Here is a 26,830-nt window from a genome sequence, read left to right as displayed (position 1 = left end):
TTGACATTGTGGCAAGTGGTTTTGCAAAGAAAGGGATTCATTTTTTTATGTACATGCTCTTTGTTTATGGCAGAGAACATGATTTTAAGAATGTGCCTTGCACTTAGAAAGGGGAGAGGTTAAATATGTTCATTCTTCCAATGGGATATGTTCCACCGACCTGCAGAGAGGTTCAGCAGACCAGAGTCCTGCTTGGGTGAGAAACTGCAATCTAGTGAGCACTGACAGGGGTTCTGGTTAAAAAATTCATGTTTCGGGTGCCTTTGGGGAGCTGCTCAAGTTCACTTGCAAAATAAAAGGCAAGTGGTGCCTCTCCCTGCTTCTGTGGGGCTGTGTGAGCAGGACTCGCTGGGAGTGACAGGTGCCCTGGCGGTTCTGCAGCTTTTCTCCTCTTTTCACTTCCCAGTTTTACTTTCTCCTGCTTGTGATCTCATCACCACGAGGGGGCAACACGGCTCCTGGCAAAGCTCCCTCGAGCATCTGAATGTTTGACAAATTTAATCCCTGTCCCCATACCCGCCTTCAAATCATACCCTGAAAATCCTGTCCCAAGACGTCAGCTAAACTCACCGTCATGAATCATCCTGCTCTGGTGCTGATGTAGCACAGCACCGCTTCAAAATAAAGTGAAAAAACGAGCATCAGCCCCTTTTGCAAACAAGGCTGAAGGGCAGAAGGTGCAATTCTAGTAGCTCCAGTTCGACCTTAGATCTCAGCATGAGGCGATAAGTGTGTAGAGGCAGGTTGGGTCTCCCTTCCCCTGTTGCTCAACCCTGGCCAGCTCCAATTTCACACCTACACCTGCCGAAAATACACAAAATAAAGACAATTTTTGCTCGGTGCCCATTGTGATTGTTTAACAAAGCAGAAGCAGCAGCATCCTGCCCGCCCGCCCACGCCGGGGGCGTTCTGCCTTCCTGGAAATCCTGTCACCGTCTGGCTTTTCTGTTTAATTTCTGCAGTTCTGCTGCGACACTGCCATTAGTTACGTTTTGTTAGTGCCCTTCAAACAAATACTGTTGTGGACTAAAATAAACACGAGGTCCAGACAAATATAAAATAGACGATGCAATGGGAACGCTATGTTCCCAAGTGATTCATTCATCTTATTATTTAATAATTTAGCAGCTGACATAACTTGCAGTTGAACAAATCTTCGCATTGATTCGAGGGGCGTTTCTGCTCGGTCCTCAGGAGGAGTTGGAGCTGTCAGATCTGTGGGAGTGATCCCGGTTGGAAAGGGAAACGTCCCTCCTTCCCGGCTGGATTCTGCCCCTGATTTCAGCGATGTCGCTCCCCAGAATTCACCCTGTCACCACCACGGTCAGACTGTCCCATCTTCAGGTGCTTCACCGGCCACCACACACGCGCTGATCAATTGGGATGTAGTGATGGTGCGTGTGACAGCACGATGACACTGGCAGAGCGGCCCGGCGATGCCGTGTGCCGTGGTGCGCGAGGCCCTTGGCAGCGCCGCAGCCTCCGCCGGCCGCCCCGGTCTCAGGGTGTGGCGGCGGTATCAGGGTGGGGCACCGTGTCACCCTGGGTGTCACTGAGCCGGCTGGCACATCGCTCCTGCCAGCTGTGAGACAGCTGCCTTATCTCTGCCGCGCGCAGACGCCGCTTTGCCCAAATTCTGCAATTTTCAGCGAGGAAGCCCCGCTGCGCCGCCCAGCCCGCAGCCCGGCGGAGGGCTCGCCGATGGTGTTTGCCCTCAAATGTTTGCAATCACTCATTTCTGACTAATCCCGACGTTATTTGCCATCACATTAAAACGCGGTCGGTCACCGGGGACGCCCGCCGGCTGGGCTGAGCGCCGTGGGGCCTGGCGCTGGATTGATGGGCTTTTCATGCGTTACTGCAGCGGCTTGTTGGGAGGAGGTTGCCCCAGCTCGAGCGATAGGCTCCAGGTGTGGTTATGCTGCTGCTCCTGCCAATAATAATTCTTCCTGCTGCCTGCTTGACAAAACCTGGGTGGTTTTTGACTTACAAGTTCAGGTCTTGATGTTCCACCACCTCCCTCTTTGCAGTATATTGCAGTTTATTATCTGTAAATCTCTTTGTTTCCTACGAAGCTCAAATTTGTTACAGGAGGATGAGAGGGGCTGTGGTGCAGCATCCCTGCTGGCCGGTGACACATGGGACGTTTTTAACCATCTCCAGCCTCTCTTGTGCTACTGACAGCAGCTCCATGATACAGCACATTTCCTTTCCCTGATGTAAGCTGGAGTCTGGCAGGCGAGGCAGAGAAACCAGCGAGGGAGCCTGAAACCGAAAGAAAAAGGGTTTATACTGGCACCTGGAACTCCCCAGCTCAGATCCCCGTTTGGTGGAAGGAGCAGAGCTCCCCCGCGGCACCGGGACCGGTCTGTCCCCATCGGCAGGTCTGGCCCGGCTCGGTGCCAGCGCTCGCTGTCACAGCAGGCGCAGGTTCCGTGGGGGGTGAAAGCTGCTCCGTCACCCCAGCTCCAGGAAATGCTGCTCCGCACGAGCGACACGTAGAAGGCGAAGTGCCATCGACCCTTACCCCGGCGTCTAGGTGCTGGCTGTTGTATCGTCACCTTTACTGGAAGTTGTGCACACACAGCTGTCCCCTCCCATTACCGCTGCTCCGCACAGAACCGCGCGCCAGCGCGAATCACTGAAAGACAGCCGTCCATCTGTCTGTCCGCGACACATATTCTGCGCTCTGCCCTCCAACCCATGCCATTTCGGGCATCACTTTCCTGATGGTTCCATGGGTCCGATCCGCCCTCCCCTCTGCCCCAGCCCCACTCCTCGCCCCCCAGCACAAGGGCGCAGTGAATCACGACCCTGTGCCCGAGGGAATAACGAAACCTGCGGCACAAGCAGGTCCCGGGAGTGACACGGGAGGGAGCGGAGGGACTCGCCTCGCAGACGCCCCGTCCTTTTGTCCGACCGCCCCGGGCAGAGGGTGCTCCGCCGAACCGCGGATTATTTTTAAAGCACGCGCGGTGAGCAAGCGTTAGTCAACAGCTCGGCGTGCTCACCCCCTTCACAGCGCTAAAGGGCCGGATCCTGCTCCTGATGGATTTCAGGAAAAGCCACGGCTCTGGGAGCAGTAAATCCCTCAGCAGCAGCGCTGTGCCACACGTGTCACCCGCTGGGGAGAAGTAGCATCAGTTGACGGCTTCCCATGGGCCTGGCTGCACCCAGAGCTGCCGAGGGCTGGGGATCTTGTGCACTGTGTGGATGGGAGCGAATCTACCCCATGCTCCACTCAGTTACTCCCACCCACATGGCAAATCCTGCCCTGAAGTTCCTGGTGGGCCTGGAGAATTGTAGAATCACGGAACAGTTTTGGTTGAAAAGCCCCTCAAGATCATGGAGTCCAACCATAACCCGACCCTGTCCCTGCGCCATGTCCTAAGAACCTCATGTCCGTCTGTCCAGCCCTCCGGGGCTGGTGACTCCAGCACTGCCCTGGGCAGCCTGTTCCAATGCCCCACAGCCCTTTGGGGAAGAAATTGTTCCTAAATCCAACCTCAACCTCCCCTGGCACAACTTGAGGCCGTTTCCTCTGCTCCTGGCGCTTGTTCCTGGGGAGCAGAGCCCGACCCCCCCTGGCTCCAAGCTCCTTTCAGGCAGTTCAGAGATCAGAAGGTCTCCCCTCAGCTCCTGTTCTCCAGCTGAACCCCCCAGGTCCCTCAGCCGCTCCATCACACTTGTGCTCCAGCCCCTCACCAGCTCCGTTCCCTTCTCAACTCGCTCCAGCACCTCAAGACCTTTCTTGCCGTCAGGAGTGAATGTAGATGTCCCTGTCCCCCCCACCTGCTGCCCCCCCTGGGATGCCTCCTCTGCCTGTAGAGAAGAACTGGCTGCCAACAAAAACCTTCGGATGTTTTGAACATCCTTATTCCCCACAAGGGGCTCTGCAAAAGGCTGGAGCCCGGCCGGCCGCACGGTCCTGCCCTGCTCACGGGTCGTGGTCAATGAGGTGAAGCAGCAAGAAAATAAAGGGGCAAACGAGCCCGAATTCGAAGCCAGGTACCCCCTGCCGCCCTCGCCGGGCACTGAACAATAAGGCCCTTTGCTGCCAGCCAAAAAAAAACACCCACAAAGCCTCCGAGCTGCTCATGGAAAGTCAGTGAAGCAATTACGTTAATGACTATGAATGGGGCTAAAAACAATCATGGATGAAAATGAGTGAGGGGCCGAGTGAAGCGACCGATTCATCGCCTGGCTCCGCATCCAGGAGTGTTTCCAGTAAGCAAAGGCCTCGTTTTAGGGACTGTCTCATCCCCCATTTGTGCTCGGTGGGACTCGGTTTCCACTCTGCTGGGTCCGGGGTCTCATCAAAATGCCTTCATAAATGGAGCGAACAAGGGCTGTGTATGGCGGGGAAACAGTCAATTAACACGATCCGAGTTCTTTTAGGGGCAGAGTTAATCAAGCGTTCAGCGTTTTGTCATTCTTGTCTTTCTTTCCTGGGAAAATCCTATTAGTATAAAATCACTTAATTGGGCACTTCAAAGAGCTGATGGGAAAACAGCCTTTGCCGGGATATAAACGCCATTCAGCCCAACACTGGGTTCATTTAGACTTCTGCTGGAGCGTGAGTGTTTCATTAAGAGCCTTTGCCTTTCCCACTTAAAAGAAAAAAGCTTGTTAGTAGAGATAATAAAAAACAATAATCTTGGAGATTTGAATCTTGCTTAAGAGGGTTTTTAATGCTGGAACCCGCGGGATTTCGGGGTTTGTCTCCGGCGGAGCCTCTTACCCCTGTGGTCAGTGTGTGTCAATGTGAGCCCGGCGGTTTCACACCTGCACGGGTGTCCCTGCCAGGAAAAGCTGTTTGGGGAGGGACAGTCGCCCTGTGTCCCGTGGAGGGGGTGACAGCCCCGGCCCGACCTGTGGGGTGTAGGACGGTGCGTTTTGCAGGATTGAGCCCCAAATCGAGCAGGGTTGTGCTCGTCCCCGCTCCCTGTGCCGGGGTGGAGACCCCATGGTAGTTCCTCCATTCTCAGGTTGTTTCCCTGCGTAGAGATTCAGGTTTTGCAGGGCTTACATTTATCCCGTGTCGCAAAATAAGTGTGCCCTGTCTGTCACTGCAACCCCGTCCCGAGAGGGCTGAAGGGCGCCCATCTGCCCAACTCTTGGTTGTTTCTTCCCCCTCAAACGGTTGATCTACCAGGAATATTATGTTTTCCCCCCAAAAAAACACTTCACGCACACCTTGAGCCTCCGAATTCCAAACCTCCTCCCCGCGGGGCAGAGCTGGGTGAAGAACCACGCCACCGCTCTGTTTTGTGGGCAGCGCTGGCAAGCCTGTGTCTGGGAAAACGTTTCCAGGTCAATTATATGCTTAGATATTAACGACATTTTGTGTTCAGCCTTTACAAAATCCTTACACGTTCACGTGCATTTAAACCCGTCCTGAGCTCATCAAATGCGCCGCGCTCCCTCCTTGGCACGACGTTCAGCTCTTCGCTTTGGGGTCAGGATTACCCGACGTGGCTCCGCTCTCCCCATCCTCCGCCTCCTCACCCATGGCCGGACCATCCAGACCCTCGTTCCTTCCCCCAATTTAAAGCGTTCCCTGTGCTGAACCCCCCGCCCGCGTCCCCCCGGCTGCTGCTCGTGTCCCCGCAGAGGGTGAGACCGGGTGTCAGAGCCGATGTGCTCGGGCACGTTCCCGTGATGCAACCGCGGCCGCGCCGGCGCTGGGGACGGGCTGAGTCACGCACAACGTGTTCGCATCCGCGTCTGCAGCGGCGTCCGCTCCCTCCACGTCTGCTTGCTTAATATTTAGTGTTTTCCTTATTTAAGGAAATTTCTTTAATGTATTCCTTTTTGCTTCCAGCCATTAGGATGGGGTTTGCAAGCAAACTATAAGGACGGATTCTCACAGGTGGGGGTTTGGGCACCCCGTGGGTGCTGGGGACAAGGGGAGGCGGCAGCTCCGACGGCGGCTGTGGATAGTGAGAAGGAAACATCCATCTGATCCTGGTCCCCACACCTCCGACCTGCTACTACTGCGTGTTGTTGGGACCTTTGGGATTTTTTTTTGAGTTCCTGCGCCGCCTTCTGTATTAATCACACTTTTTTTTCCCCTTTTTACTCCTGGTGATGCCGCTGCAGAACTGACCATGGACCGTCTGACCCAGCCCCCGGCGCCGTTCCTCTCCCCACTTCCCATTTCCAGTAACCCTTGAGGTCTCCCCAGTGCAGCTGGAGCTCCCAGCTCGGGGGCACGAGGACGAGGAGCCAGAGCCAAATTTGCACCAGCCCAAACGTCCCTCCCCATCGCGGGGCGCAGGGACCAGTCCCCCACCCCACCAAAAATCACAGAGATATTTACAGACTTGATTTCCTAAAGAAAAAGAAAAAAGATGTACGTGTGATTAATTTTGTGGCTGGTTTTGCCCCGGAACGTGTTCCCCGTGAAACCGGGGATGTTCGCACCAGCCGGGCTGGTCGGTATCTCGCATCACTTTGCTTTTTTAATCCTCCTCTTTGCATCAGCGGTTTCTGGAGTCCGCCGTGGGTTGCACAAGCGAGGCCACTCCTTCCTCCAGCACTTCGGGCGCTCGTTTGAAAAGCTGCCGCTTTGACGTTCCCGTTCCCTTTCGCATATTCAGGGGGCTTTTCTGGATTAAAAAATAGAAGCGTATTTGAGCAGCGAGCAGGGTAAATGCTGCTCCACACGAGGGTCCCGCTCGCAGCTGGAGGCTGCGCTGCCCAGGGGTGATGCCCTTCGGTGCCCAGCACGTCTTCCTCGCATCCCGAGGGAGCGGAGCACCGAACTGCAGCTGCCACGGAGCTGGTGGTTGGCGAGGAAACGATCCGACCTGCTGCTGCATCCAGCCCTCCGCAGTGCGGCTCCACACGCTGCTCCCGGCCACCGGGAGCAAAACTCACCCCTACAACGGCTTCCCCGTGATGAAAGGCTTTCCAGCCCCTCCGCTCCTCTCCCTGTGTGTTACTGATGGAAAGACAGGGTGAATTTGGGAGCGTTTGGGTGCAGACCCCAGCTTTGCCAGGATGGTTTCTCTGCAGTGTTGATGTTAACTCAGGATGCTTTCACGTTTCCCATCCCCCTTTCTCCTCTCCTCCCCATCCCACCCTGCCCGTCCCACTGCAGCCAAGGGGCTGAGCAGCCACCACGCACCCAAGCACAGCCCCTTGGCCGGGCCAGCGCCGTGGCGGGGGGTGGGTGACAGGAAACCCTCCCGCAGCGCTGGGCAGCCTCCAGCAAACATGCCCAAACATATTCTCCAGCTGCTCGGCCGCTGGGAAGCTGCTGGTCCAGCCGAGCAACACACGGGTGTTTCGCACACCAAGGGTCCTGCTCAGCACCCACCAGCTCCAGGGCCTTCGGGGGTGCCGGGGTCTCCCAAATGAGTGCTTTAATTTGGTCTTTGTCACTTGGAAGCGTGTTGTCACCTTGTTGCGCCCCACAGGAGCATGTGTTTGCATCCTTGCTGCCCAAGTGGTGGTGCCCGTAGTGCCTGGGCAGCTCACGCTGTGCTGGGGGGGTGCTGCAGGATACGACCCCCCCGTGCCCAGGGACGACTCCGAGGGCATCAGCTCTTGTGCTGTGGGGCAGGGACAGACCCATGGACAGGGAATGGGGGTAGGTGCCCTCTGTTCCATCAGTTTAACCCCGGCAGCAGCTGCCCAGGATTCAGACCTTTCCTGCCTGTGGATTTGGACACATTTTCCAGATAAGCCACAGATCCCTCCAAATCCTCCCCGCAGGTTCCTGCAGGACATGCACGGACTTGTTCCTCCTCCTCATCCCTGCCCGAGACCCGGACCAGCAGATCCTTCCCCAAAACATTTTTCTCCGGCCACAGCCGGGTGCTGCGGGTTCAGCTGGTGAAGCAGAGCCAGACCCCGGCGACAAAATCCAGCAGGAGAGGCCAGGGACAGCGTGTGCGGCCCAGGAGGGGGTGAGCAGTGCCCGGGGACCTGGGGAGCATCATCCCAGGGTGGCTTCGAGGTTGGTATCCAGAGGGTCTGAGTCTCCCCTTCCTTAATCCATTGTCCCCCTTCCCACAGTGACCCGGTGGGGAGGAAAGTTGGGAGGCAGTGGGGACACCCCCCCTTCCAGCCAGCTAAAGTGCTGCTCTCTAAGACATCGCGCCATGGGGAGGGTGCACCCCTGTACCCCTGATGGGGGGTCCCTGTACCCCTGATGGGGAGATCCCCCCACCCACTGCTAGCGGGGTTACCGATGGGGGGTCTCTGTACCCCCTAGGAAGTGGGTCCCTGTATCCTGTAAAGGGGGGTCCCTGTACCCCCGATTGCGAGTGTCACTTCATCCCTGAACAGTGGAATCCCTGAACCCCGTGATGGGGGGTCCCTGAATCCCCTACTGGGGGACGTCCCCGCCCTCGGTGACCGGGGTCCCAGCACGTCCCGGCCGCACACGCTCCCGGGAACGGGGACCGGGATGGGGACGTGTGCGGCGACAAGGACAGAGGCGGCTGCCCCGGGGGCCGGGCCGGGGCGGGAGGGAAATCCCGGGTGACGCGGTGAGCAGCGGAGGCTCCGCCCGCCCGCCCCGGCATAAAGCGCGGGGCGCGCCGGGCACCGGCTGCCGGGAGACGCGACGGTGAGTGCGGCGGCACCGGGGCGGCCCCGCGGGAGCGGCGGTCGGTGGCTCCGGCCCTTCCTGTTGACCAGGGGGGTGTCACCGGGGGGGGCCGCCGGTGTCCGGCTCGGGGGTGGGGAGCGGGAAAAGCCCCGCAGCGGGAGCGGGCGGCGGCTCCGCCCCGGTGGCCGCGGCCCCAGCGCGGAGGAGGGAGCGGAGCTGCTCCTGGTGGCGGGGCTGGGGGTGGTTGTGCCCAGGAGGGGGCGATGGGCACCCCCCCCCCCAAGTCCCCCGGCGGGCGCGGAGCCGCAGTCCGGGCTGAGTTCGCCCCCCGGCGGTGGCGGGGCGCGCTGTGCGGTGCGGGGCTCGGTGCGGGGCGCGGCCGCGCAGCCCCGGCGCGGAGCATCCCTGCGTGGGGGCGGCCACTCCGCGGCTGGGATGCGGACACCCCCTCCCGAGGGCTCCGGAATAGCCCCCGCGGGCTCATTCCTGTGATGAGCGGGGCGGTCTCTGCCCCTTCCCCCGCGGAAGCCCCTGGCGTGGGGTCCCCTCGGCTGCGGCTCCATCCGCCCCGGTGTGGGTGCTCCCAGCCCCTCCTGCTTCACCAGCTTTGCCCCAACTGGTGTAACTGGTCCCGGGTGTTGCAGGTGCCTGTGGGGCTGGTGAGGGTGTGTGTGTGTGTGTCCCCGGGAGCGTCGTCACCTCCCAGCACGGCTGGGTGAGGTTCTAGTTCAACCGTGCACCTGTGTCACCTCCTTAGGCAGCTCCTGGGGCTCGTCTCCAGCTGGGCTGCAGGAAACCTTGAAGCTCTGGCTTTGGAGAGGCTGCTGGAGCAACGCCAGCCCCGTGGGAGGGGACGGTGACCTGGTCCTTGTCCTTCCCTATTTGGTGGCTCTTGGCAATCTGCACCCATGAGTCAGGGCGACGCTGTTATCTCCAGCGTGGGGCTCCGGGTGGCACCTGGGCCATGGCGGTGGCCTGAGGACAGGGTGATGGTGGCCTGTGGACAGGGTGATGGGCGCCCGACGCCGGCGGGGAGGGCTGGCAGGCGACTGGTCAGGGTGTCACCGCTTGTCCCCCACCCGGTACCTGCCAGGGCTTGCCTGGACATGCTGGGACTTGCCTGGTGGTGAGGTCACCCTGCTCGTGCGCTGCCAGGAGATAGGAAACTGCATGTCTATTTTTACTCAGAGATGCTCAGTCTGGGTTGGGGTGGCCCTGGGGATGGAACGTGGCCCCACCAGCGCCCCAGATGGAGGGGCTCCAGCTGCCCACCCGCATGTTGTGGGGGGGGTGTGCCTGGTGATGTGTTGCAGGCGATGTGGAGGGGCTGGGGGTGCTGAGTTTGGGCAGAAGTATTTCCTACAAGAGGCTGAACACCCCATCTGTGGGGATGATTGAGGATTGGGGGGTGCAAGCCCGGGGGTCTGTTGTGATCCTGGCTTTGGGGGTCCCAGGTTGTGCAGGCAATGACAAAGCTGTCTTGCACACAGGGATTTGATTTCTGTGAATGTTTTATTATTATTTTTAAAGCAGATTTGGTGAGCACAGCTATCTAAGCAGGGTCGAGCCTTAGCTCTGAAAACCATCAAATCCCAGAATGTTGTTTGCTCTGATAAGGAGGTTCCTCATAACCACGAGCCGTGCGAGGGATCCATCAGCCCCACATATGTGGAAGGGGGGGACTGCTCGAAGGAAAGGCTCTGCCACTTACTGTGAAGGTCAAGGCTTTTGGCACCAATTTGAAACAAAACAAACAAACAGGGTCTTGTCTCCGGTTACCCAACAACTCCTTGCAGCTAAAGAGGGTGGTTAACAAAGTGGTCAAGCCTGTGGCATGTTCTTGCAATTGCTTAAAAGGCTTCCTTGGGTTCTTGAGATGAAGAAACTGGCCAGAAAAACATCCTGTTGCTTCACTTGCCCGTGTGCCAACTTGCCCTGTGCCTGTGTGGAAGTGGGAGCTTGGCCTCTGCCCAAGACACCACTAAAATCCCAAATCCGAGTCCAAGATGAGCGCGGGCGGGCAGAGGTCCACTCCAGGCTGCTTTGCGTTAGAGCCCAACCCAGCTTGTCCCACCTTGGCCACCGCCTGCTCTGCCATGGTGGCAAATGTGCCAGCCCTTGGGCTTGCCCACAGTTTGCCCAACACCCCGTAACTCGCTGTGTTTTCCTCCCAGCCCCACGATGCCCCTGTCTCAGAGCAGGGCCAGGCAGCTGCCGTGCAGCAGCAAGGTGTGCAGGAACCTCTTTGGCCCCGTGGACCACGACCAGCTCCAGAATGACCTTGACGACCTGTTGAGGCAAAACCTGGAAGAAGCTCAGCAGCGCTGGAACTTCGACTTTGAGACGGAGACTCCCTTGGAAGGACACTTCAAGTGGGAGAGGGTCTTCCTGGATGACCAGCCACCCCAGGAGGTCCGCAGCCCGGTCAAGATCACCGGCGGTGAGAGCAGGAGCTCCTTGGTCCACAAGGTCTCCCCCAAGAGCCGTCTTGGCAGGATTCGCCCTGAGGAGTCTCAGCAGAGCTTGGAGATTCATAGGGCTGGTTCCCCAAAGATCTTGAAGCGTGGGCAGAGCACCATCAAAGGTGAGGCCTGGGGGGTTGGTGGCACTCCATGCATGCTTGGTGGCACTGCTGGTGTCATGGTTTCCCTGGTAGGGACAGATGGAAGGGACATGGGTGCAAGAGCCCTGCCTGGCTCCTGGGCATGGGGAGGGACCACCCTCCATGCATTGCTGTCCTGGGAGAGCAGAGTCCATCTTCCCAGGGGAAGAGGCTGCCTGTTGGTTGCTGGGGGTGAGGCAGGGGGCTCACATCAGGCTTTTGGGTCTTATAGCTGAAGATGCCCCAAAATAGTTCATGACCTTCCGTTCCCATGGCCTGAGCCTGTCTCTGGGGTCAAGGGCTGGGGTGGGAATGCAGGTGAGACCAAATAGAAGAGAAAGTGGACACCTACAGGCTCTTGTCTCCAGGTGGTGGGTGGGTGGCTCTAAAACCCAGTCCACCTGGGCCAGGTTTTGGGTGCTTCTCTGGGGACACCTCCCTGTTCCCCCCACTGTTCCTGGTGGGCTGGGGGCACTTTCCAACCCTCTTTTTCTGCCTTCCAGACTTCTACAGCTCCAAGCGGAGGATTGTCCCCGACAAGCCCAAGCCGTGACCTGGTGGCACTCAGCTGTGCCATTGGGGACAGCTGCTGACACTGTGCCCTGGGGGCGTCTGTGGCTCTTTCCCCCTACCCTGGACTGTGTAAGCTGTCTGTACAAATCAATGTAGAGTCTGTAATTCCCTATTTATGAGTAGCTCGGGGGTCCTGAGGGACCTTCACTGTGTGCAATGTAGAGGAGTAGCCCACGTCGAGGGTCGTAGCCCCACGGAGGGGACAGAGAATCGAAACAGGGCCGGTGGGACTAAGGTGTTTCCCTGCCTGCAGGCAAGAAAGTGTCTTCTGCCCTGTGTTGGTGGGACCAAACAGCATCCTTGCGCTGTCCTGCTGTGGTCCTTCCCCTGCCTGAGGGCTGGCCACAGAGGACACTTGTGTCCCAGCCACCTGGTGGCACCAGATATCTTTAAGAAAGGGTCACCCACATGGATCGTAGAGCCCTGGGACAGCCTGGCCCTGAGGCCTCCCTTGCTGCTGGCACATGGGGGTGTCCTGTTCCCAGCAGGATGGACCCGGGGTGGCAGGTCCATGCGCAGAACCAGAATAACAATGACGTGTGGGCTGCTCCTCCCCACAGCTGCTTGGAGGAGGAAGCGCTGTCCCTGGGCAGCCCCTCCCTTCGGGTGACTCACCGGTGCTGTCACCCATCAGTTGGTGACAAACCCGCTGGAGGTCCCCAGCGCTGGGCTCATTGTGGGACCAACACTGCCTGGGAGGCTTCGGGGTTCCCTGGACTCTGCTGACCCAAAATCCCACTTTCTTACCTTGTTCTTGGCTTGTTGAGTGGTGCTGCTTGTCCTGCTGTTCCTGCTCCCTCAGCACTGACTGGGCTGGGGACCTGGCCGGGTTGGGCTGCTCGAGGGAGGAAGGAATCCTGCTCACCAGCAAGGATGACATTGAAAGATGAAATTGTAGCTTTTTTCCTGGACTTTTTCTCCTTTGGGGTTGGGGGGAGAGAGGACCCTCACCTGGCTCTGTCTTCGATGGCCTCTGGGACCAAGTGATGTCCTGGAGCGAATGCTGCTTGGTCCCAGCTCTGAAGGATGAGTCCCTGCCCTTGAAGGACTCGACACTGTCAGGTCTCAGCACTTTTGTGGGGTTCATCTCCTTCTCTGGTGGATTTGGGCTCTGGAAACTGGTGCAAGATGGTCCCAGGCAGAAAAGGAACGGGGTCAGCCTCCCGCCTTGCACTGCCATGCACTTTGCTGTCAGAGAAGCTGGCAAGCTCCCAGCACTAAATGTTTATTTATATATATTAAAAAATAATTGCTATTAAGTGTATGTGGGGGGCGAAGGGGAAATCCCTGTTTGTCTGTAAGTTAACTCTGAATAAACACTTGTGTAAGGGAATTGGTGTCTCTGTGTTAATGGGGATAACTGTGCTGGGTCGGGCTGCGGGAGGAGGATGCTCGGGGGGCCTGGGGGTCACTGTGGGGGTGCAGCCCTGAGCTGGGGGCTGTCCCTGGGCTGGGGGGGAGCAGAGGAGGCTGCAGCACAAACCTGGCTGTGGGTGGAACATCATCAGTGCAGGTGGATGAGGGGCTGGGGTGGCTGAGGGATCTGCTTTGCTCAGAGTGAAGAGGAAACAGCTGAGCCCTGAATTTGCCCACAAATGCCCAAGTGTTGCACCCGAGCTGGCTGCAGCTTCCTTAGGTGAAGCAGTAAATGGGGGGGAGCTGGGGGGTGAGATGGGGCACAGCTGGTTCCTGTGAGAGATTCCAGCAGCTTGATGGGGAGAGACGAGCAGAGCACCAGCCTGTGAGCCAGTGTGCGTTGATCCTAATTATAACCTAATGATAACACTTTATAACACTTTGTATTTCACCTTGTTATTATTTTAAGATTTTACTTGGGTTTTTTTCCCATTTTTCAGTTGAATTGGGGCAAAAATGCGTGTGAGTGGCCCGGTTCCTGCCCTCGCACAGCGGAGCGGTTGCAGACTGTGGGCAGCCCGTGGGTTTGGTGCTGCCTCTAAAGCTCATTTCATAATTCAGGCAGGAGCCTTGGAAAACAACATCAGTGTGAGCAGCACAGCGGGGGACATCTCCACATTTGGGGCCAAAGAGTGTATTTTTCAGGTTTGCTCTGTCTTTGGTGGGATGTGATAATCTGTGATTTTATAGTCTTGTACTGTGGGTTATTTGAACTCTTAAAAATAACATTTGTTGTTTCTCTGATGCTTTTTCTGTGCACAAAACTCCTTCCAGCCTTGGGCAGACCATTGCAAACAAGGGAAGGATGGGAACTTCTACTGCAGTTCCCAGTGACACCAGCAGTGCCTTTGCTTTGGGAACTGGGGGGACAGTGACCCCATGTGCGTCCTTCCCGCACCCCGCTCGCGAGGCAGCAAACAGGAAACGTGTGAGCACCAGCAGTTGAGCATAACCCCAAAACGGAAAGTCGCCTTGAGCAAGAGACAAGATGAGAGCTCGGGGCAGGTCGGGTGCCCTCGGTGCGGGACCCGCATCCCTCCCGGCCCGGGGAGCCCCGCTGCCCCCCGCGCCCCGAAACTGAGGGTCCCTCTCGGCACACGGGAAAGGTAAGACGTGCTGTTCCGGGGAGAGCTCGTGTATTGCTTTAAAAAATAGAAAAGCAAGGGAAATACGAGGTTTTGCTCACAGCTGGTGAGCCGGGGGGATTTTCTTGGTGACTGTGGTTGGGGGCAGCAGGGCGGCGGGTTGCTGGGAGCTGGTGATGCTGGGGGGTGCGTGGTTCCCCCTCCTTGTTCTGTGCCTCTGTTGTGTGGTGGGCAGGTAGCTGGGGGCTCCCTGTTGCCTTCAACACCCCCACTTGTCCCCCGGAGCTGCTGGGGGGGTTGGGGCTCCCATAGAGGCTGAGACCACTGTAAAGGTACCCGGGTTCTGTCCCTGGTTTGCTGGGTGTCCTGTGGGGCTCCAGGGGCTCCTTGAGACCCTCTCATGTCCACATGTTGCTTGTGGACGCTTTAAGGGGAAGGGGACGCTTTTGGGGCCAATTCCCACACTTCCAGTGCACACTGGGGTTTAGCAGAATTGCTGTTCACACTGCAAAAGGGGCAGGGGGCTGGAGTGGCTGGGGGGCTGAAAGCTGTGACCATCAGACGTGGCCCAGGTTGTCGTGGTTTCCTCTGCTCATTTTTTTGGCTTTGCCACGCAGAGAACAGCCCCTCGTGGGGGTGGCGCAGCGGCTGCTGGTGACATTGCCACCCACCCAGGGCAGGGGGAGGGGAGCAGGGGGGTTCCAAGCTCAGACCCCATAAGCTGCGGTGAGTGCGCAGGCGTTGATGGAAAATCCTGCCCGTGGTCCCGCTCGGCTCTGCCCGGAGGTGACTCACAGCTCTGAAAGCCGGGGGAGGAATTGTAAAAGCTGCTGGTGAGCTCTGAGAAAGCAGGTGGAACCAGCATGTTTTGCCCAGAGCTCCAGCATCACCTTAGAATCATAGAATTGGTTTGGTTGGAAAACACCTTTAAGATCGTTAAGTCCACCCACTCCCCCACCCCTGGCCCTGCCCTGTGTCCTGAGAACCTCATGTCCGTCTGTCCAGCCCTCCAGGGATGGTGACTCCAGCACTGCCCTGGGCAGCCTGTTCAATGCCCCACAGCCCTTTGGGGAAGAAATTGTTCCTAATATCCAGCCTTGGCTGGTCCTTTGCTGGTGTCACCTCCCGGATGGCCCTCGAGCCCCAGTGGTGCCCTGCGTGATCTCCATCGCAGGGACAGAGCGTGGGGACATTTGGGATGGGCCCCGGTGGCAGGAGAAGCTGCTCGCCGGCGGGTGCTGGGCTCGTGGCTGTTGCTCACTGTGGGTCAAGGCTCCATTTGCCCCGTGCAATCGCAGATAAGCGCCTCTCTTCCTATTGCCAAACCCTGGGGCCATTTACGCCACCCAAAATGAATTTCCAACTCAGTCTTTCTCTACAATCTCTCATCAGGCTGGAGCAAAAGTCTCCAGCAAGGAGAGAGCCGGCTGAGGCTCAGCACCCACCAGTTTGCCCATCGGTAGGAGTGAAGCGGGAGCCATGGCTGAGCGCCGGGCAGCTGGCAAGAGCCGGCGCTTGGGCTCCAGCCGGCGCAAGCAGCTGCACAACAGCTCTGGTGAGACCCCAGCACCAGCCCCCAGCCCCGGCGAGGAGCCACCATGGGCATCCGAAATAGTGCAGAGGGTGCAGGAGCTCCTCAGGGAGCGGGACAAGGAGCAGGCGGGGTTCATCACCCGCTCGGACATGCAGGTAAGTGATGGGGATGTCTTCTTGGGTCAAATGCCACCGAGGTGGCTGGATGATGGGGAGGTTTTTCCCTCCTGATTTGTTTTGCTTTTAGAAATTGCAGGAGGAGGATTTCCCGTGCAGCACGGAGGAGCTGGAGCTCATCTTCGATGGGCTGGATGCTGCCGGCACCGGGCGGTTGAGCACCGAGGAGTTCACTACCGGGCTCCGTAAGTGCCGGCGTGGCACCCCCGAGCAGCCTGGCCTGATCCTGGACATGGCCCCCGCGCTTTTCTGGGGGGACCTGAAACGTTGCCCTTACTGAGTGGCACATGATGGCCCAGAAACTGTCCCCATGGCTGGGTCTCAGCCCATGGTTCCTCTGGTGAGGGGTCCTATTGTGCCAAAGTGGCTTGTTGAAGCCCTGGGGTGGGAAGTGTCGGGGTTTGGGCTTCGCCGTTGCCCCGGGCGGGCACTGAGGGTTTGGTGTGTCTGTTGGCAGGGCAGTTCCTCAGCTCCCAAAAAGCTGCCAGGGACCATCGCCGGCGCAAAACAGCATCCCGGAGGGTCCGCTTGGCCATCCCCAGTGTGATGTTGGAGGGGGCGGACAGCGAGGAGCAGAGACACTTTGCTGCTTTTATGGACCAGCTGGGCACAGAAAACATCTCTGAAGAGTAAGCTGCTCTGTTTGGCACCCATGGGTGTCCTGTAGGACGGGGCAGAGCTGCCCAAGGGGGACACGTTTGGGGCAGGAGAGCCCAGAAAGGGCTCGGAGGTGCCTTTGGCCAAGCGCAGGGGACAGGATCACGGTCAGCCCAGTGCTCTTCTGTCCCTGAGGACCATACATCCTGAACGGTGTGAGCTAAATGACCTGGGACCCCATAGCCAGCCTGGATTTGGGGGTCCTGGGGGGATGATCCCCACAAAACACCCTCTCCCTGCAGACAGGAGATCTGGCAGCTCTGGGTGAAGCTCCGGCAGGACGAACCCCAGCTCCTGGGAAACCTGGAGGAGTTTCTGGCCAAGATGAGGCACCGCATCCAAGAAGCCAGGAGCAAGAAGGAGGCTTTGGAGAAGACTCTGAACAAGTGAGTCACCCCAGGGCCATGGAGAAGGACGGGAAGGACAGGGATGGGGCTCCCTGCTCCCCCGGCCATGGCAACGCACCCAAGGAAGAAGAAACCTGGGTGCTTTCAGCATCGCAGAGATTTTGCTGGGAGACAATGTTTGGGGTTGGGCTCCCTCTACAGTCACACATGGGATGACAAAAGTGCCAGACTGGGACTGCTGGACACGTCCTTGTTGGGAGAACCACCCCTGGCAAACTGGCTGCAGCCTGTGGGTCCCATGGGCAATGGGGGGGTCCCAGGGACCTGTACCCGTTGCAGCAGGGTCTGACCCACCCCCGGCCTTACTGTGCCCCCCAGGTGTGTGGCCGAGCATGAGCAGGAGGTGCAGCAGCTCTGCGAGACCCTGGAGCAGCAGATCCAGGAGGAGCGGCAGCGGCTGCAGCAGGAGGTGGGTCTGTGGCTGCTGCTCACCCCAGTGGGGACCCAGCACCCCCAGCCCCCATGGCAGCTCCCTGCGGGTGCCAGCATACTTGTTGCCATCCCAGAGCGTGGCCCGGAGCCACCAGCACAGCGTGGAGCTGCAGCGAGCGCTGGATGCCAGTGAGAGGGAGGCGCAGCGCTTGGTCATGGCACAGATGGAGGTGAGGTGGCCCCAGCTCCTGGTCCCCCATCATGTGTAAGGGGTCTCTGGGCTGTGCATGCAGCAGCAACACTGTGACAGCTGATCCCGACCCTTGATGCAGGTTGTCACACAGGACCTCTCCTTTGCCACCTTCACATGGTGTGACTTTGGGGGTTGTCCTGTACACTGACATGATTTCAACTCAATAATCCTTGTGGGTCCCTTCCAACTCGGGACATTCTGTGATTCTGTGACCTCCATCGCCACGTTCCCCTCCATCCCCAGAGCATCCACGTTGACTTTCCCACCCACCACTCTAGAGGAGATGGTTATCCACCATTCCTTGGCCTGGCTCTCCCGGGGGTTCTGGTGGGGTGCAAGTGTCCTTGTTGCTGTCCCGCAGCTGGAGACGCGGTGCCGCAGCCTCCGCAGCACACAGCAAGCTGCCAGCGCCGAAAACCGGCAGCTGGAGGAGAGTAACCGGGTGCTGGAGGATCGTCTGCGGCTCCTTCACCGGCAGCTCCAGCAAACCCACGAGCGCCTGAGGACCACGAGGGCCGCGGTGGCTCTGGAGGGTGTGGAGGAGATGGGGTGAGCAGCTGAGTGACCAGCATCTCCCTCCTGAGGATTGCGGTGGGTGGGGAATGAGTTTGATGGGTCTCAGCCACTGTGGTGGTCTCCACAGTGCAGATTAGTCAAGGTTTGCTGTGAAAAGCATCAGAAAAACAGCCAGGAGTGTGAGCACTGTGCACTGAACGTGTCCCTGTAGGGCAGTGCCAGCAGAGATGGGGACGTCCCTCACCCAGAAGGACCCAACCAGGACTGATCTGTGGGTTTTGCTGTCCTGCTCCAGCCCATGGCTGCCTCTGGGGCTGAGGGCAACACTGGGGCAGGGATGGACACAGTGAAGAGGATGCAACCGCCTTTGACCCCTGTGCTCCGTGTTTGCAGGGACAGAGCGGTGGCAGAGCTGCCTGGCGAGGTGCCCCTGTCCCCACAGGTACTTCAGCTGGGTTTGATGGGATGGGATGGGATGGGATGGGATGGGATGGGATGGGATGGGATGGGATGGGATGGGATGGGGTGTCTGTGCTCCAGGGCCTTGTGCTGTTTACCTTGGGTCTGCTGGGGACTCCAAGAACACAGTCCTGCAGCAGCAGTGGTGCCTCCCCTAAAATCTTTCTCAAACTGATGCTTGGGGTAGCAGCATGTTAGTTCTGACACCCCAAAGATCTTGGGTGGGTGTTTCTGGATACCTGCTGGAGAGCTCAGCATCGTTTCACATGGATACACTTCCTTGCCAAGCGCTTTTCTCTCTTTTCTTCCCACCCTGTTCACTGCAGATGGGGCCGGAGAAGAGCGAGAAGCACCGCTCCGAGATGAGGATCAGGCTGGGGTCTCAGAGCACCAAACCAAAGAGCACCCACCAAGTGTAAGGGGTCCTGGGCAGCAGCTGCTGCTCCAGCTCATGTCCTCGACATCTGTGAGCTGGTACCGAGCACCCAAATCCTCCACCCTCCTCAGGCAAAACGATATTTATTCCTTTCAAAACAAACTCAAGTTGTTCCAGGAGAGGTTGAGGTCAGAAATTAAGGAACAATTCTTCCCTGGTACCTGCCCAGGTGGATGGGAAGGAGCTGCAGCCTGATCCAGGGGTTGGGCTGACCCCTCTGACCCCCATTTTCTGCCCTTTCCAGGGTTTGGGAAAAGCTGCCAGTAGAAATAAGCGTTTTGGGAGCCCCACGGAGAGCAAGCTCCACGGAAGAGGAGCCCTTCCCAGAATGTCTGAAAGAGGAACGCTTGTCTGACCAAAGCTCTTTGCTAAGAGAGATGAATGAAGCAATAGCAGCTCTGAGCAAACAGCTGAAGCCACCAGCCCTGGGTGCACCCCCTGCACCCACAGATGCTGCCCGTCACCCCCAGGACGATGCTGAGCCCCAAATGGAACCGGAGGGAGACACAGCCCATGGCGCAACCCCCGGGGGCCTGCGAGAGACCCTCCTCGGCCACATCGGTCGTGAGGTGTTTGAAGGAGACTTGAAAAAGGGACCAGCTGCAGCTGAGCTTCGCGCTGCAGACGTGACACAAGCTGGTGCGTCCGTGGGAGCCGGGAACCGCAGGGCTGAGGAGCCGCGGGGAGAGCAGGGGCAGAGCCCGGAGGAGGCACAGAGGATGTTATTCCTGCAAGGAAAGGGCATCGGGGTGAAGGAGCTGATGGTAGAGGCAGCTGAGCATCTGCAGGGAGCACCAGGAGGGAGCGTGGAGGCAGGAGAGCAGTTGGTGGAGGTGGAAGGAGAAGGATGGATGCAGGAAAAAAAAGGCTGGGAAAAGGAACATCTCCCAGGGGAAGCTGAGGAAGCAGCAGTAAATCAGGGAGAAAATCTGCAGGCAGGTCTGGGGGCACCTGAGGCTGGGCAGGCAGGTCTAGCAGCGGGATGGCAGCTTGCCACGGGTGAGCTTGGCCCGGCTGTAGAAGAGTGTGCGCAGCCCTCGGGTAAAACTCCAGGAGAAGAGGCTGATCCCCCATCAGGTCTCTCCCAGAAGATTGAAATAGAGCCTGGAGAGCACATGGAGCCAGAGCCACCGTCCTGGGATGAGGCACAAACGGGAGCAGCCCAGGGGGATGGTGTCCTCCCCAGGGTAACAGTGGCTCCTGACCCTGTGGTGCTGCAGGAAGAGTGTGTCAGTGTGGAGGTGCATCCCTGGGGAGAGACCTCGGATGCCGATGTGCTGGCAGCCCCAGCTCGGCATGGAGGGAGCAGCGGAGCTGGGATGGAGGACGGGGAGGTGGAGGTACCGCAGCCACGGGGTGAGTCTGTGATGTGGGCCGCAGCGCGGGGAGTGAGTGTGGGTGCAGAGGTGCCACCTGCCGATGTGCAGGAAGGCAGAATGGGAAGAGATGTGCAACCGCTGGAGGCCCAGGGCAGCCATGCCAACGTGCAGCTGTGTGCAGAGGTGGAGGCAGCTCTGCAGCCCCCGGGTGAGGCTGGGTCCTTGGGGACACAGCCTGGGGGGAGCGTGGCTCCAGATGTGCAACCGCTGGAGGAAGGTGATGAAGCAGAGTTAGGGCTGGGGGAGGAAACGGGTGCTGCTGTGGTGCATGGTGAGAGGCCTTCCCCAGCCGAAACCCCTGTGGTGAGCCCAGACCTGGGTGGGCTGTCCCCAGTTAAGGCTCAGGCACTGGAACTGGTAGGGGCAGAGGAATCTCAGGCAGACACACATGGGGATCCCAGTCCAGAAGACCCCCAGGGAGGGGAGGATGGAGCAGCCATGCAGCTCGGGGATGAGGCTGAGGATGGGGGACGAGGGCAGGGTGAGCGTGGGCTGCAACAGGAGCCTGTGCTCGATCCGCAGGGAGCAGGAGTCGGGCAGGGAGAGGTGGCTGGGGCAGGCGCGGAACCTCGGGAGCTGGAGAACCAGGGCGCTGATGTCAATGGGCAGCTGATTGCAGAGGTGGACGAGCTCAAATCAACCCCAGGAGGGAGCGCAGAGACAGATCTGCAGCAGCTGAGTGAGGCCGGCTCCCTGGATACAGAACAGGGATGGAACATGGCTCCAGATGTGCAATCCTTGGATCAGGTTGATAAACCAGAGTCAGTGGAAATGGTGGAGTCAGAGGACTCCTGGGCAGACATGCAGCTGCATGGGGGTGCCAGCCCAGAAAGTCCCCAAGGAGGGGAGGTCCATGCAGCTGTACATCTCACAGAGGAGGCTGAGGATGAGGCACAAGGGCAGGATGAGCATGGGCTGCAACAGGAGCCTGTGCTTCACCCCCATGGAGTGACCCCCGGGCATGGAGAGGGGGCTCCTGGAGGTGTGCAGCCCCCTGAGGAGGCTGAGAGCCTGGGCAGGCTGCAGGACCAGAGCACTGGGGCAAATGTGCAGCTGCTGACAGAGACAGATGAGCTCAAACCAACCCCAGGAGGGAACATGGAGGCAGATCTGTGGCTCTGGAGTGAGACCAGCTCCTTGGACACAGAGCAGGGAGGGAACGTGGCTCCAGATGTGCAACCCCTGGCTCAGGTTGATAAACCAGAGTTAGTGGAAACGGTGCAGTCAGAGGACTCCTGGGCAGACACGCAGCTGTGGGGGGGGCTCGGCCCAGAAGGCCCAAGGCAAGGGGGGGCTGGAGCAGCCGTGCAGCTTGGGGAGGAGGCTGGGGATGGGGCACCAGGGCAGGGTGAGCGTGAGCTGCTCCTCGAGCCTGTGCTCGATACACAGGCAGAGGGGGCTGGGGCAGGTGTGCAAGTGTGGGAAGAGGCTGTAATGCTGGACATGCTGGAGGACCAGCACACCGGTGTCAATGTCCAGCTGCTTACGGAGGCAGAAGAGCTCAAATCCGCCTCGGGAGGAAGCACGGGGGCAGATGTGGCACCCCTGGGTGCAGCTGGGATGAGGGAAGGGGCACAGAGGCACAGTCCTGGCTTGGAGGCAGGTCTGTGTGCAGCTCACACTGTGGACATGTGCAAGGAGAATGCTGGTGAATGTGTGTCCCCTCTGGCTGAGGAACTGCCACATCCCAAGCATGCTGCTGCTGATGCTGAGGGTCCTGTGCTGGGAGCACTCGCTGGTCCCAATGGGCAGATCCTGGAGGGTACCCAGACACTGGAAATGCTGCAGGGAGAGAGGGCTGAAGCAGAGGAGAGGCCTTTGGATGGAGCGCAAGGTCTGGAAGGGGTGCAGGCAGAGAGGCTGGAGGCAGGAGCAAGGATTTTGGCTGAAACTCAGAGTTTAGGGATAAAGCAGGGCCGTGATGATGGTGAATCTGTGCTGGCATCCCCAGTCTCCAAGGTGACATTGCAAACCAGCATGCTAAAGCTGGAAACCATGATGCAGGAGGATGTTCTCATTCCAGATGTGTGGCAGCCAGGTGCTTCGGGACAGGCGGCCCAAAGCAAGCTCCAGGTGCAGGTCTCAGGACAGGGAGATAACATGAGTTTTCACACAGTTTCCCAGCCGCCAGAGAAGCTGCCACACATGGTGGAAATGGAGCAGGCAGATGGACCTTCTGAGCATCCAAAACAAGAGGTGCCACCAGCATCAACCCTTCGCACAAGGGTGCAGCAAGAGGGAGATGCTGGCAGTGATCAGCTGGGGATGGTCCCTGGAGACAGCTCTCTGGGGGGTGCAGCCAACAGCAGCACGCAGCCTCAACAGCAGCTCTTGGGAGAACAGAGCGGAGACCTCAACTTTGCTCCACGGCAGAAGCAGCAAGAGGTTGGGCAGAACACAAGCCAGGAAGGCAAGGCCAGCGCAGGAGAGCCAGGGGCCACGGCTGCAGGTGGGGCAGGAGCTGCTCCAGGAGGTTCTCCTGAAGTTTCCCCAGACCCAGACCATCTCTTCAACGTGCTGTTCGTCGGGGACTCCCACGTGGGCAAAACATCCTTCCTGTACCGCTTGCACGCCGACACCTTCAACCCACACCTCACCGCCACAGTAGGTGGGTCTCCTCCAGCTCCTCTCCAGCCTGGCTCTGCCCATACTGGGTGACCTCCACCATCCCCTTTCCTCCACCCCACGAGCTGCTGCTGATCACTCCATCCATGCTACAGCTCATGCCAAGCGTCCTACACAACATGTCACTAAGGACCATATCAGGCCACCAGCCTCACACACCTGGAAGCTCTTGAGCAGGCAATGCTGGTCCTCCTTGCCCTCTCTGGGACACCAATACTAATGGCTCTGGTGCTTTTCTCTCTGCTTTGCTTTTTCCCTATATTCTCCTCCTTTAACCAACCTTGTTTTTCTCATCATGAGATTAGACGCCTCTCTAAAATCTGGCTATTGAAGATCTAAAAGCTGGAGGTTCACTCAGACCAGCCCACTTGAGCTGCAGCCTCAGACCACACCTGCACCATGTGTCCCTTCCATCCCCCCTTCCATCCCCCCTTCCATCCCCCCTTCCATCCCCCCTTCCATCCCCCCTTCCATCCCCCCTTCCATCCCCCCTTCCATCCCCCCTTCCATCCCCCCTTCCATCCCCCCTTCCATCCCCCCTTCCATCCCCCCTTCCATCCCCCCTTCCATCCCCCCTTCCATCCCCCCTTCCATCCCCCCTTCCATCCCCCCTTCCATCCCCCCTTCCATCCCCCCTTCCATCCCCCCTTCCATCCCCCCTTCCATCCCCCCTTCCATCCCCCCTTCCATCCCCCCTTCCATCCCCCCTTCCATCCCCCCTTCCATCCCCCCTTCCATCCCCCCTTCCATCCCCCCTTCCATCCCCCCTTCCATCCCTCCATCCTCTGTCACAGGCATGACCTCTACAGTACCAAAATATCCCTTTTTGTGTCTCCTAGGACTGGATTATCAGGTCAAAAACCTCATTGTGGACAACAGGCGCTTTGCCCTCCGTCTGTGGGACTCAGCTGGCCAAGAAAGGTGAGGTGCTGGGCTGGCACTTATGGAAAGTGACCTGTAGTTTCCTTGTTTCCCTGGTAGTTTAGGGGAAATGAATGTTCTTGGCTTTGCTAAGCAAAGGAGGGGTTGTTTAAGAAGGGACTCTGTACAGTGTATGAGCTGATAAAGAATAATGAAGGAAGTAATTAAGATAAAAAAGAAGCACTCTGGCTGTTTGTACAGCCTCTGTGATCAGGACAGGAGCGAAATCTGGGGTTTGCCTTTTTTGCAGACACACATTTCCAGCTTTCCCACTGGGATTTCAGATCGTTCCTGGGCAAAACCCGCTCAGAGCTCGTCAGTGACCATTTGCACTGTCCGCAGGTACCGCAGCATCACCAAGCAGTTCTTCCGCAAGGCGGACGGGGTCGTGCTGATGTACGACATCACCTCGGAATATTCCTTCTCGGACGTGCGGTACTGGCTGAGCTGCATCCAGGTGGGTGAGAAAGGACAATCTCCTCTGTCCCCGAGTTCTGGGAGCTTTTCTAAAATTAAAAACCAGTGCAGAGGAAAGGAAAACACTGCAAGTGACTTTGATAATGCTTTGAAATCAAGAACAGCCTGCTTTGATTCCTGGGAAATGGGGAGTAACTTGTGTCTTATTAAAAACTTCTTAGAGATTTCCAGTTAAATACAATATCAATATTTCAAAACACTGGAACAAAATGGGATGTTGCTTTGCTCAGTGACTAAATCCCAGCCAGACCATCTTCTGAAGGGCTCCCCAAGTTGAACACAAAGTGAGTTCACTACAAGGAGGTTTTAGAAGGTTTTTAAGCTAGTTTAAGGATTTCGGGCTATGTTATCAGCCCAAATCCACAGGCACCCTTCATGGTGCTCCAGGATGTGTTGAGACACCATGGACGGCTGCGATTCACAGGAGATTCAGATGCTGTCCTGATCCTCCCCTCTTTAATTGCTCAGGAAGGAGCAGAAGATGGAGTTGCTATTTTGCTTCTCGGGAACAAAACCGACTGTGCTGCACAGAGACAGGTCCCTACGGAGGAGGGGGAACGCTTGGCCAAGGTAGGTCCACCCAAGCTGGGCAAGGATGGATGGATGGATGGATGGATGGATGGATGGATGGATGGATGGATGGATGGATGCCACCAGACTGAGGACCCGCAGAAAGCCCTTAACTTACCTTTTGTGCCTGGCAAAACATCTCCAAACGCATTTTTCACCCTTCCCTGCCTTGCTTTCCCTTGCCATTTCAGTTTTGAATCAGCACCACCCCAGTAAAACAGTTTATGGAACTGGATCTATAAGTTAAACTATTTTCCTAGTTGCTTATCTTTGCTGTGAAGTGTCATGTACCTTCCCAGCATCATATAACTAATAAAATCACCAATCCTGTTTTAAGATACTGAAATCCTTAAAGTACAATTAATCTCTTCTAATGTGGATGGTTAATAAAAATTAGGCGAGAAGTATCTCACCTTCACCAACTTAATTTTGAAATTTATGGGATTTGGACCAGTATCCACTGACCAGTTTCACAAATGGAGGAGGCAGGGCAAGGAGTTAGATGCTGTTTACTCCCATAATAAACTATTCCAATGCAAGAATATGATGTTTCTATTCGGGCTCCGTGTCTTCCAGGAGCATCAGCTCATGTTTTACGAATGCAGTGCTGCCTCGGGCCACAACGTCTCCGAGTCCATGGTCAGCTTCATCAGGTGAGGCACGTGCTTGGATTTTGCCGCCTGCTCTGAATTTAATGGGCTCCCTCCTGCTTTTTTTGGTTATAAAAACTCCAAATTCCGCTGTGTTCCCGTCACCAGAGACTCCACGTGCCCAAACATCGGGGAAAACTCAGAGCAGCATGTGTATGGCGGGGATGAACCGGAGATAAGTGCTGGGAAATGTCACCTGAAACAGCATTGCAAGGAGATTAACAAAACCCTTTTCAGGGTGCTGATTTTTATTTTCCCCTACGCTGACTGGAATAAATTCCATCTGTGATTTTAGGTTGGCATTTTCGGCAAAGTCCTCGGTTCCTAACTCGCGCTGAGCTGGAAGCTCCTTTCAGCTGTGCTGAGCATCCTCTACCTACACCTGTCAGGGCACATAGCACCACGATGTAAATTATGGGGGAAATACCTGCTGATTCGCTTCCTTTTCTCCCAGGTTGCTCAAAGATCGTGAAGATAAATTGAAGAATAAGGCAGAAGAGGAACCAAAGCCACCTCAGAAGAAAAAGGGCTGCTGCTGGTGACGGACAGACCACCCCGTTGTGATCTGAAACTGCAGTGACAGCTAGAAAATCATACATACAGACTAAATAAATAAGAATACAAGTGTTATATGTCAGTGTTTTTATATATGACATGCGTTGCCTTGTCCCCCAGCAGTTCAACAGCTCTATTTAAAGATAAGAGCAGTGCCATTTCAGTCCGATCAACCCCAAAAGGTTATTTTACCGGGTCTGCAATGGTTCCCGTGCAGAGCTGCACGTACGCCAAAGCCGCCTATCGGATCAGCTTTTCGCCTAAATTTGCCGCGATTATGTGCAGAAGATGCTGCTTTGCCAAGTGGCAGCAGGATTGTGCAGGAAAACGTTTCGATTTGCTTGCAAAATAAGGAGTTGAGGTCGCCGAGGCTACATTCTCCCATTAGATGGCAGCAAATGCAGCAACACCTTCAAATTGCAATGTTTCTGCTGCAAAGAAAGACCGGGAGCTCGAACAGGGCCCAGAGAGATCTACAGAAGAAAAGGCTTCCCAGAACAGCAAAGAGCAAGAAATACCTGTATTGCTCCTCTAGAAATCGCGTCTAGAAAAAAGGATCAAGTTTGTGCCCAAAGGTGTGGCACAAAACAAGTGTTAGTCCACT

General features: G+C 57.4%; 2 protein-coding genes across 7 annotated transcripts; both read left to right on the top strand.

Moving 5' to 3' along the window:
- Positions 1 to 7,832: 7,832 nt before the first annotated feature.
- CDKN1A (cyclin dependent kinase inhibitor 1A) lies at positions 7,833 to 13,071 on the top strand. 2 transcript variants are annotated; one of them, XM_005510359.4, is made up of 3 exons: positions 7,833 to 7,966; positions 10,738 to 11,147; positions 11,669 to 13,071. In XM_005510359.4, exons 2-3 carry the CDS (start codon positions 10,745 to 10,747, stop codon positions 11,716 to 11,718), a joined length of 453 nt encoding a protein of 150 aa, XP_005510416.2. In that variant the 5' UTR covers positions 7,833 to 7,966; positions 10,738 to 10,744; the 3' UTR covers positions 11,719 to 13,071. The 2 variants fall into 2 exon arrangements, with proteins under 2 accessions (XP_005510416.2, XP_064894918.1); XM_065038846.1 differs by lacking the exon at positions 7,833 to 7,966 and adding an exon at positions 8,452 to 8,581.
- Positions 13,072 to 13,472: 401 nt separating this feature from the next.
- On the top strand, positions 13,473 to 26,320 carry RAB44 (RAB44, member RAS oncogene family). 5 transcript variants are annotated; one of them, XM_065038822.1, is made up of 17 exons: positions 13,492 to 14,260; positions 15,703 to 15,928; positions 16,020 to 16,134; positions 16,407 to 16,578; positions 16,849 to 16,992; positions 17,332 to 17,422; positions 17,520 to 17,615; positions 18,000 to 18,187; positions 18,548 to 18,596; positions 18,940 to 19,028; positions 19,294 to 19,688; positions 22,452 to 23,036; positions 23,893 to 23,974; positions 24,317 to 24,431; positions 24,920 to 25,021; positions 25,598 to 25,674; positions 26,126 to 26,318. In XM_065038822.1, exons 1-17 carry the CDS (start codon positions 14,034 to 14,036, stop codon positions 26,211 to 26,213), a joined length of 2,841 nt encoding a protein of 946 aa, XP_064894894.1. In that variant the 5' UTR covers positions 13,492 to 14,033; the 3' UTR covers positions 26,214 to 26,318. The 5 variants fall into 5 exon arrangements, with proteins under 5 accessions (XP_064894892.1, XP_064894891.1, XP_064894894.1 ...); XM_065038823.1 differs by having other exon boundaries at positions 13,495 to 14,260; positions 22,545 to 23,036; XM_065038819.1 differs by having other exon boundaries at positions 13,475 to 14,260; positions 19,294 to 23,036; positions 26,126 to 26,319.
- The last annotated feature ends 510 nt before the right edge of the window (positions 26,321 to 26,830 follow it).

The sequence above is a fragment of the Columba livia genome, chromosome 22 (assembly GCF_036013475.1).
Source record: "Columba livia isolate bColLiv1 breed racing homer chromosome 22, bColLiv1.pat.W.v2, whole genome shotgun sequence".
Lineage (NCBI taxonomy): Eukaryota > Metazoa > Chordata > Aves > Columbiformes > Columbidae > Columba > Columba livia.
This window is presented reverse-complemented; position numbering and strand designations above follow the sequence as displayed.